General features: G+C 46.3%; 1 protein-coding gene across 1 annotated transcript; it reads right to left on the reverse strand.

Moving 5' to 3' along the window:
• Positions 1 to 1,002: 1,002 nt before the first annotated feature.
• On the reverse strand, positions 1,003 to 8,238 carry LOC120995585 (60S ribosomal protein L14-like). The gene is made up of 6 exons (XM_040424862.1): positions 8,147 to 8,238; positions 7,132 to 7,233; positions 5,670 to 5,764; positions 5,355 to 5,454; positions 2,122 to 2,175; positions 1,003 to 1,196 (listed from the first exon to the last, which is right to left on the reverse strand). Exons 1-6 carry the CDS (start codon positions 8,147 to 8,149, stop codon positions 1,047 to 1,049), a joined length of 504 nt encoding a protein of 167 aa, XP_040280796.1. The 5' UTR covers positions 8,150 to 8,238; the 3' UTR covers positions 1,003 to 1,046.
• Positions 8,239 to 11,474: the final 3,236 nt, after the last annotated feature.

Here is an 11,474-nt window from a genome sequence, read left to right on the forward strand (position 1 = left end):
ACAGCATTCACCTGAGGAGGCATCTCGTGATATTTTTATAGATCAGGTTGTTACGGACATGATACCGAATATGTTTATCATTTTTATTTGTGTTAAGTTTTAAACACTAAATGCATTTTTGAACAGAATTAAATCTTGTTTTTGTGTTATCGGAGAGCCATATATATATTTTTTTGGGCGATTGTCTTCGGTACGGTCTTATTTTTTGCGGGATGAGAACGGTTTGATTGGTACTATTTTGGGCTAAATACGCCTTTTTGATCGCATGGTATTACACTTTTTGTGAGAGGTGTCCAAAAATGGCTGTTTTGGCTTAGTTTTTTTCTACTGCATTCAAATGACAGGGTGGATCATGTGATATTTTTATAGAGCCGGTCGATACGGATGCGGCAATACCTAATATTTTTTCTTTTCTTATTTAAAAAAACACTTTTACATGGAGCTTTTTTTTATTATTATGCAAAACTTTAACTTTTTCCCTCCCACAACTTTAATACACTTACAGCCTTCCTGCCTGTGAGATCCAGGGGGCTAGATCTCACAGGCTTACATGGAAGGCAGCCCCCGATGCCTGTGGAAGGCATCGGGCTGCCTTCTCTGCCATCGGCTCCCCGCCACAGCTGGCGCATACAGCAGGGGTGCCGGTCCCCTGCAGCTGATCGGGCAAACGCAGCTCCTGCACCCGCCCGATCAGTGTGCCGTAGTAATACGGCACTGGTCAGGAAGTCACTTCCTGCAGCGCCGTACTATTATGGTGCTGGTCGGGAAGGGGTTGTTACAAAGTCATCCCTTTTCTGATGGAATGGTGCACAGTGATGAAGCAGGTCTCTAAGGGACCACCTTCTCACACAGATGATTTTGCTACAATACATTTCCACTATAGAGGGTGCAGCAGGGAAATGTAGTGTTACATTGGAAATCCTTCAGATGGCAGCTATGTAATACAAGGACAGCTCAGGTCATTTTTGTTATCCCTAAAGACAAATAGACATGAACGCAGAAGGGTCTATAAATCAAGTGTTTATTTTGTCCATTAAGAGAAAGGATTATGCTTTCTCTTTCTTGACAGACTTGGTAGTCTTTGCAGCCTTGGTAGACTTTTTAGGCTTGGCTGGTTTTTTAGAATCGGCAGACTTTGCAGACCCGGTGGACTCCTTTACAAGTTTCTTCATCTCATGTCTGATAATCTTGTTCCTCTGTAAAATGAGAAAAGATTTCACTGTAGAATTGCAGAATGTTACAGTAACTAGCAGACCCCTACAAGGCGTTGCTGAGCAATTTAAAATAAAAATAAAAAATGGCCTTCATTATCCTCAGCTGCAGCACTCCTGGACTGCAAGCAATTTCCTGTCCACTCTAAACTACAAGTTCCACATCCCTCAATGACCAGGTGCCTGCCCCATGTATTTCACACTGGCTATGAAAGAGGAGCGTTCGCAGAGTCTCTGCCCCACGCGGACCACATACTGCTCCTATTCCTCAGCCCTATCCTCTCTCCCTGCTCTGGCTAGCTTTACATGCTGTCTCAGTAGCAACTGCCTCCCATTAGATAACATCCAACAACCCCCTCTCACACCGATACCCCCATGATCTCTGGATTACTCCCAGCGCTATTAGTTCTACACATCAGAAGGATACAGCTACTGTGAGGAGAGGGCACCTAATGAAACTGGTGAGGAGAGTGGTCAGGGGATGCAGCCAGGTTGGTACATACTACTGTGGATGTGCTGAGACAGGCAAGAACTACTGAAATACAAGTCAGCAAAGAGGGTGGCTACAAGTGGAAAGTTAGCAAAATGTACACTTTACCGAGAGCTCTTATTTTGACGTTTTTTCTGTTGAACCACCCTGTTCATGTGCTGGGGCGCCAGTATTTGGTATGTTCATCAGAGGCTCAATGTCACACACTTGTCATATTTGATGGGACTAATAGCACAGTGTGCAGTGAGATTCTCTATCATGGCACAGCTCATAAGTGAATGGGGTCTGTCGGAAGCCATCGGTAAGGGTCTACTGTTGGATGCAGCACTGCGGTTCCCATTTGTGTGGACAGACTCTTACACAAGACTATAAAATACTTTGGGTAATACCGCAGGCTAGTAACAATCAGAATAAACTTACCATTTTCTTTGCCTTCATGACCTTGTAACGATCGAAGTCTGTCATATTTGCTTTCTGTAGAAAATAATTAAGTTCTGTTTAAGAAGTTCCTAAACATTTACTAAAATAGAAGTGTTCAAACAGGATAAAACACCACAAATCCAAATCAGGGTCTAAATACTCATATCACCAAATTCCAAGTCAAAAAAAGAAAACACAAACCCAAAAACTGTAACTAAACCAAGTTTACTAATAAGCATCAGAGTGACTACTACAGGGGTACAACTGAAGTCACTTGACTAGAAACAAGAGAGGTTGTGAAGGACATTTAGCACTTGTGGTTTTTGTGTCAGTTTTAAGTCTGTCTTTGCCTTGTGTGCCTGCGCCAAATGTATCAAATGGTGCACCTATATTTGGCATGAGTGCAATGTGGTTTTAAACTCGTGTAAAAGTAGACCAGGGGGTTGCCTGGCATAGGCTGTGACTTCTATAAAAGCCACACATAGAAAATGAGCCATAAGCCAGGTCTAATCTCACTTTTAGTGGGGAGGCTCACCTAATGTCGCATAAACTGTGCGCCCGCCAAATCTCACATCCGATTTGATAAGTGTCCCCCTGTGATCTTATAATGGCTTATTTACTGACAAGCCAGCCACCAGTCTTTAGGAACTGTCACATTTCCTGACACGTCCGTTTTAGTAACTGCTTGCACTCCCCATGTAATAGTCACAATAATGCCTCCTTTATTATTTCTGCTAGAAGTTTTAAATTCGCAAGTTTAAAATTAAGGTCTAGATGGGTGCTACCAGGTTGGTGGAGGGGGTGTCCAGGGACAGGCCAATAACTGGTAACCAATTTAGACCTTTATTACAAACTTCTAAGTAATTTATTCATAACTTCTAGTGGGAATAATAACGGAGCGACACAACATGGGAGGTATAAGAATAGATGCTCCAGAATTGCAAGGGGGATGCAGGTATTTGGCAAAACATGTCAGGAGAGGAGAAAGGTCCTCAAAAAAAAAAAGTTTGAGTCCATTTTTTTTTTTAAGCACTGACCATGTGTTCTGCGAATCAGGAATGAACGCCCCACACTAACAGAAGGCTATGTAGCTAGTAGCCGTAACAGCTATATACAAATGAACATTGTAAAAGGCACTCCTTTTTACAATAAAGCGGGTAGACTAGACTATAGCTGGCCACTATTCCTACACAAGTCTGGTTTCAATAGGAACCCTGAAAGCTCAGGGGACAGACCTGTAATAGAATAGAGGGGTACTTACCTGATGGACCCTGCACGCTGCTCCGGTTCGCCTGACAAGACTGTTTTCTGGTTACACAACTGCTGCAGTCCGTTACTGGCCTCCGCTGGGCACCAAAGAGGCCAGTGACTGGCTGCTGCCGTCAGGTGTTGTCGACTCGGTGTCACAGCTGCAGCCGGGAAAACATAGCCTTTCCGGGAGAACTGGGGAGTGGCGGTGCAAGGCCTGTCAGGTAAGTACTCATCTATTCTCTTACAGGTCTGCCCCCTGAGCGGTCCGGTTTCCTCTTGAAAGTAGGTCAGATACATTGAAATTCTCATGCACACAATGCAGATTTTTTCCCATGTGGATTTTGACCTGCGGTGCAGATTTTAAAATCCGTAACATGTCAATTTATTAGATTTTTTCTGACCACATTTTCTCCATTCCCTTCAATAGGCAGAGGATGTGAGGTCCGCATGTATTTTCCTGCGAACACCTGCGGATTTCAGTGCTGATTCTCCATACATAAGCCCTGAACATGTGACATTACCCTAAAGGTGCCTTTAGCCATACATGCACGTTTTACCCCCAAAAGTGAATGAGAAAAACCATTAGGCCCCATTCGAACAACCAAATTTTCGTTCTGCATCTTTTGCGGATCGAATGTTGATCCACTCATTTCAATGGGGCTACAAAAATGTGGACAGTACACCATGTGCTGTCTGCATCTGTATATGTCTGTTCCAAATAGGACTGCAACGAGTACTCAATTAAATCAATTAATTTGACACAAAAAAAATCCTCAATGCAGATTTTTTGCAGCGAGGATTCGTTTGTGTCACAAGACCACAGAGCTGGGGTGAAGCGCTTGCTATTACCTGCTCCGTGGTCTCCCGCTGGCCCGCAATGCTCTCAGAATACTCACCTTTACAGCAGGAGGCCTCCAGACACTCCACAGCACGTCCATGGTCCCACGCTGCACTGACCTCCTGACATACCCACGCCGTGACCTGACACGCTGTGTGACGTCAAGCCCAGAGCAGCGCGGAACGATGGAGTGTCGGCGGCGCCCCTGCTGGAAACGCAAGTTGGTGACATCGAGGGTGTGGGGGCACGACTAAGGCCGGGCACCCAGCGGCATAGCAACCAATGACACTGTGCACTCCGGGTGTCAGGAGGAGGGCAGGCAGGGCTTTCACGGACCGTGCGTCCGTGATTTAACTGAAGTGTGGCACAGCCTTGGGGCAGAGCCGATGGCACCGGGGTGGGGCAGAGTCGATGCACTTGGGCTGATCGCACAGGGGGGAACGAAGGGTGTTAGGGACTGATGGCAGGGGGACTGATGTGTTTTTATGAAGGAAGACAGTCTATTAATTAATTTTTTCTTATTAGATTACTCGATCATAAAAATTAATCGGTAGAATACTCAATTGCTAAAACAATCGTTAGCTGCAGCCCTAGTTCCAAAGACAAGCAAAAGATAGAACATGTCCTATTCTTGTTCATATATGGACAAGAATAGGCATTGTTACAATGGGTTTGCAAAAAAAAAAAAAAAAAGGATACAACACAGATGTTATCTGCATTTTTGGTGCATCTGCCTTTTACAGGCATACAATACATATGGCCGTGTGAATGCACCTTTACCTGCAGTATATCTCCCACAGGAACTAAGGATCAGGCATGTTGTAATGCAACATGCAAGATCCTTCCGACATCTGGTCAGGGGAGAGTCGGGATACCAACACAAATTGGTTAACGCCAATGAAGTTAGAGGGTTCAGCTGATTTTTCTAGTGTGTATGGACAATTTTACTTTGCCCGCAGATTCCACATGGACATCTTAGAGATATTTAGCATACATGCCCTTAACTAAACCAAACCAGTCAAAAAAAAGGCAAGTCTGTATATGCACATCAAATATACAACAGAACTGTATCAGATGGGACAGCTTCACTTACACATCCCTAGAGAGCCGAGTACAAGTAAACAGGGTTAGAAAGAAAACGTACCCTCTGTCTGGCATCGATTCTCTTGGCCCAGCTTGTTTGGGTCCATTTCTCATTGACATTAGCCTTCTCCCAAGCAACACGGACGCATTTTTGGCGTGCACTAAAATCATAAAAACAGCTTTTAGTCAGCAATTGTAAAAGAAACACCACTAATCAACCATGTACCCATCACAATATTTACAGCAGGTTGACTAATACAACCAGCTCTCATCCCATATAAGAGGGGAAAAACTGTACAACTGCAGTCAAGCCTTTTAAAGCGACCCCCAGTATAAGCGGCACACAGAGATAGCGTGAAGGAGGCCGTATACAAACCTGTGTGGAAACTTGATGACAAAGTCGGTGAGCTGCATGCATTTGAAGGGCATTGACTGCCTCCTCACACCGCTGCAGGGACCATCTACAAGAGCCTGTGAAGACAGAAGGTTAAATCATCCACAAAACCAGGACACGACAAGTATTCTGGAACATCTATTCTTACAACTATGCATTGTAGAGTTCTTCTATTCTTCCTATTAGAAGTTTATGAATAAACTGACAACTGGGTGGCACCAGTTAGCGGGGTGTCCACTACACACCCTTACATTGGCAGACTGTCGTGACACACGCCACTCACAAGGAATACTGCACCCATTATCAAGTTATTCAAATAGTCAAGAGGAATAACAGAGGAACAGAACATGATACCTATAAGTAGAGATGCTCTAGAATTGTTATTTTAGGAAAGCAAATATTTGCTAAAACAAAGGTGGCGGCAGGTCCTAACTGAGGTGTAACGCATCATTAGTTTTGGGGCCACTAATCCTCCATCATGCTGTTACGCAAAAAGCGCTTAGCTTTCACAACTGCCCATTTCAGCATAAAAAAAAAAAATATTATAAATCTTAACCAAGTTGACTCGGGCATATGAGCACAGCACAGAGAAGCTGGCACAACGTGCCCGATGCCACCAGACTCACATGAGGTACTAAACTACACAAGTTATTCCACTACGTAATGCCAAAACTGCTGCTTCCCCTTAGGCATCATGCACACAACAGTTTTACGGGTCCGTGTCTGAGCCGCATTTTTTGAGCGCTGCATACAGACCCATTCATTTCTAAGGGTGTGTAAAGAATGCGGACAGAAATGACAGAACTTTTCTTCTCCGATTCGGCCATTAGGCAGTTCTATTAGGCTGCACACAGCCGGTATCTCTATTTTGCATATGCGCTCGGTATGCAAACTGTAAAATACATACGGTCTTGTGCACGAGGCCTTAAAGGGGTTATCCCATCTCAAACAATGGGGCCATATCGCTAGGATATGCCCCCATTGTCTGACAGGTGCGGGTCCCACACCTACGACGAGAACGGAGCAGGGAGAGCTGTGGCTGGAGTACCCCAGATTTCCCGGGGTCCATCCACCACCAAGAGCTGATCCTCGATGCTGCCATAGAAGTGAATGGGAGCACACCGCACACGAGCGGCCCCTGCTCCCATTAATTTCTATGGGAGAGACGGAAATAGCTGAGCCAGCGCTCGGTAATTTTCGCCAGCCCCATAGAAATGAATGGAGAGTGGCTGCGCATGCACAGTGCGCCCTCCGTTCATTTCCCCGATCCTTTCTCACTGTAGGTGCGGTTTCCAGTAGTGGGACCCGCACCTATCAGACAAGGGGGCACATATCCTAGCGATATGCCCCCATTGTCTGAGATGGGAAAACCCCTTTAATGAAACTTCCAGGATCACATGATCATCCCTTGTAATGGACAGAACCACGCTCCGCTAATAGTTACCCTGTTCTGGTCAATGACATCGACAATCGCCACAAGTCTGCCAGCATAGGGACCGAAGGAGACGTAGGCGACGCGGCCGATCTGGACAAAGCGTTTGTACACCTGCAAAGAGACAAACATGATTAATATGTGGCAGTACTGGTCCCACCGAGTATAATGGACCTAAAACCCTTACGTCAGACGGATCCAACCGTAAAGAAAAGCTCTACCTTACTACGGAAGAGACCCTTTGTGTGCTGTACACAGAGGCCGTAGGGATCCAGTACCGGTAAATTACAATATCTTGAGAAGTCTTGGCTCTGGAGAAACTCTAGATGGGGGGGGGACGTTATACGGGCAGGGCCGCTATGCACAGCGGGGATGTTCCAGGACTAGTGTCATTTACCAAGCACAGCTCCCACTCGGGCTACAGGCACACGACAGCGAAAAACGGACGTGTGATTAGCATTTTCATGACTGTGAATATTAGATGGGCCCATTTTTATGTTTTTTCCCCAGTCATGTGCATGTAGCCACTTTAGGGTATGTTCAGGTTTTTTTTTAGCACAGCAAAGAATGGAGGAATTTACTTCCGCATTCTACATGGTTTAGGATGTGGTTTTTATTCCGACACAGTTTTAATTACTTTTTTTTTTAACCCTGGCCATAGCATCCACGTCAGGACATGTAACCCCTTTCCCCTCCACATGGTATGTAGAACTGCAGGGAAGGAATTACCAAGCCATTTCTCCATTCGATTCAATAGAGACTAACTGCAAGCATTTTCAGCACATTTTTTGGGTGCGGAATCCATGTTGTAAAAGCTCCATGTGAACATCCCCTTACTGTTAGCATTAGGATTTAACCCATTCCTTAACCACACCTGGGAGCTGAGCGGTGACAGGACCCAGACCCCTGCAATGAGCGCTTCCATCTGTATTGATGGAAGCGCTCATTGCTTCTGACACCCCCCTGAGAGCCGGCACCCCCCTGTGTACGGCTCGGGGTAAGCAGAGCACAAGTGCACCCATCTCACCATGATGGCGTCGGCGAGCAGAAAGGAAGGAACCCCGGCAGCCCTTTCCGGTTAACCGAGGACGCCGAACCAATGAGGGAAGAGAAAAGAGCTTACGTCACGCACGCTAGCAACAAGAGGGCAGATTAGAAAGAGAATAGTAAGGACATGATCTTTTATGTGATTGGATGGCGCGTGACCACGTGACATAAAAACTTACTTTACAGGGGAATAGGACGTGGTTTGTCCCTCTATAAATATAGAGAGGCGCAGCTTTGGGCTCTGCTAATATGGACGCTGCTGGAGTGTGATCAATTGGGGGCGGTCAGTTAGAATTTGTAAGGGGGATAACCCCATGGTCTGTTTAAGATTATACATTTTAAACTGCATAAAGGTGTCAATCGTGCATAATACAAGCACACACAGAAACCACTCCTGAATTAATCTTTACTAATGCTTCATGGTAATCCTGATCTATCATCTCCAATATCTTGCTGAATGGACATTACGTACTGAACCTGTCCTGTTGTGTGTAGTACAGATATAGGAATACATCGAGCTCGTGTGCTTGGAGTCTTGGGATTACCTCAACTGATTTTCATCTGAAATGTTTTCTCTTGTTTGTGCTTGTTTAAAAAAGTGGGGTCTTCATGTCAAGAATGGGAAGGCTTTATCCTACTTTCACACTTGCGGCAGGACGGATCCGACAGGCTGTTCACCATGTCGGATCCGTCCTTCCACTATTTCGCCGCTCCGTCCCTATTGACTATAATGGGGACGGGGGCGGAGCTCCGGCGCAGTACGGCAGTGCACGGCGAAAGGCCGCCGGACTAAAAGTCCCGCATGTCCGACTTTTTAGTCCGTCGTCTCTCGCCGCGAACTGCCGTACTGCACCGGAGCTCCGCCCCCGTCCCCATTATAGTCAATAGGGACGGAGCGGCGGCATGGCGAAAGGACTGATCCGACATGGTGAACAGCCTGTCGGATCCGTCCTGCCGCAAGTGTGAAAGTACTCTAGATCTGTTATTAAAACTGAAATGAAAAACCTTGTGGTTAAAATGAAATTATCTTCTCATCAGTGGCGTAGCTAAAAATGACTGGGCCCCACAGCAAATTTTTTAATGGGGCCCCCCTCCCCCAGTAATTTTTTAGCGACCCCTTCCTTTTATGCCGCCCCCAATGTGGCTAGTAAAGATCTCTCTCTCAGACCAGGGCTGGCAGCTGTTCCATCAGTTTTATACACTGTCTATAGCAGTGGTGGTGAACCTTTTACAGACTGAGTGCCCAAACTGTAACCCAAAACCCACATATTTATCGCAAAGTGCCAACACGGCAATTTAACCTGAATACTACAGTCCAATATAGCATGTCTTCCATGTACTTTATCATTTAGCTATAATAGCCCGCCTACATTCAACGCCCTGCGCTGATGAATGGCAGGAAAAGTCTAAGGCATACTGGTACACCATAGACTATTTCCAGGGCGTGGGTGCCCACAGAGAGGGCTCTGAGTGTCATAGGTTCTCCATCACTGGTCTATACTGTCACTGTATATAATTTCATTGTGTAATACTGTTGAGGGGGCCCTGAACAAATCCTTTAGTCCTCCTCCTCCTGGATGGGCCCCTTCTGGGTTAGGGCCCCAAAGTTGCAGCTTCCCCTGCTTCCCCTATAGCTATGTCCCTGCTTCTCATGCATTCATGGCCTACTAATCTTTTTCAAATCTCTATTAGATGTAGCAGCTATTTTGGAAGCATAACATAATATATTTATTTTTTGCAGGTTTTGGTTTACATACGGTTAGTGCAATTTATGGAGAAACAATTAATACACCTTGTGTTCGTGGCCAAGAAAAACTTGATGGTCTACTATTTGGAAAATGGAAATATGTACGTTTGATGATTTTGAGAATTATCTGATAGTCCTTAGGCTTCTAGATTCATGGCTCTTATAAACACACAATGCTTTTCAAAACTGTGATTATCTTCTAGTAACCTATACTGCAGCTTTCTTGAATAGTATAAGTAGTAATTGTATAAGTAAGGCCTCATGCACACGACCGTTGTGTGCACCCGTGGCCGTTGTGCCGTTTTCCGTTTTTTTTCGCGGACCCATTGACTTTCAATGGGTCCGTGGAAAAATCGGAAAATGCACCGTTTTGCAGCCGCATCCGTGATCCGTGTTTCCTGGCCGTGAAAAAAATATGACCTGTCCTATTTTTTTCACGGCCAACGGTTCACGGACCCATTCAAGTCAATGGGTCCGTGAAAGAACACGGATGCACACAAGATTGGCATCCGTGTCCGTGATCCGTGGCCGTAGTTTAGTTTTTATACAGACGGATCCGAAGATCCGTCTGCATAAAAGCTTTTTCAAAGCTGAGTTTTCACTTCGTGAAAACTCAGAACCGACAGTATATTCTAACACAGAAGCGTTCCCATGGTGATGGGGACGCTTCTAGTTAGAATACACTACAAACTGTGTACAAGACTGCCCCCTGCTGCCTGGCAGCACCCGATCTCTTACAGGGGGCCGTGATCAGCACAATTAACCCCTTCAGGTGCGGCACCTGAAAGGGTTAATTGTACTATCATATCCCCCTGTAAGAGATCAGGGCTGCCAGGCAGCAGGGGGCAGACCCTCCCCCCCCCTCCCCAGTTTGAATATCATTGGTGGCCAGTGCGGCCCCCCCCCCTCCCTCTATTGTAATAAATCGTTGGTGGCACAGTGTGCGCCCCCCCCCCCTTCCTCCCACTATTGTAATAAATCGTTGGTGGCACAGTGTGCGCCCCCCATTGCCCCCCCCCCCCCCCCTATAGCATTAACAACGTTGGTGGCCAGTGTGCAGCCTCCCATCTCCCCCCCCCCCCTCCCCCCCATCATCATTGGTGGCAGCGGAGTTCCGATCGGAGTCCCAGTTTATTCGCTGGGGCTCCGATCGGTAACCATGGCAACCAGGACGCTACTACAGTCCTCGTTGCCATGGTTACTTAGCAATAGTACAATAGTAGAAGATTAATACTTACCTGCTGCTGCGATGTTCGTGTCCGGCCGGGAGCTCCACCTACTGGTAAGTGACAGTGACAGGTCTGTGCGGCGCATTGCTAAATGAACCGTCACTTACCAGTAGGAGGAGCTCCGGCCGGACACGAACATCACAGCTCCCAGGTAAGTATGAATCTTGTACTATTGCTAGTAACCCGCTGCCACCAATGATCGGGGAGGGGGCGCAAGATGGGAGGCCGCACACTGGCCACCAATGTTGAAAATGCTATAGAGGGAGGGGGGCCAATGATTGCCACCAACGATTTATTACAATAGAGGGAGGAAGGGGGGGGGGGGGGCGCAC

Source organism: Bufo bufo, chromosome 3 (genome assembly GCF_905171765.1).
Source record: "Bufo bufo chromosome 3, aBufBuf1.1, whole genome shotgun sequence".
Taxonomy (NCBI): domain Eukaryota; kingdom Metazoa; phylum Chordata; class Amphibia; order Anura; family Bufonidae; genus Bufo; species Bufo bufo.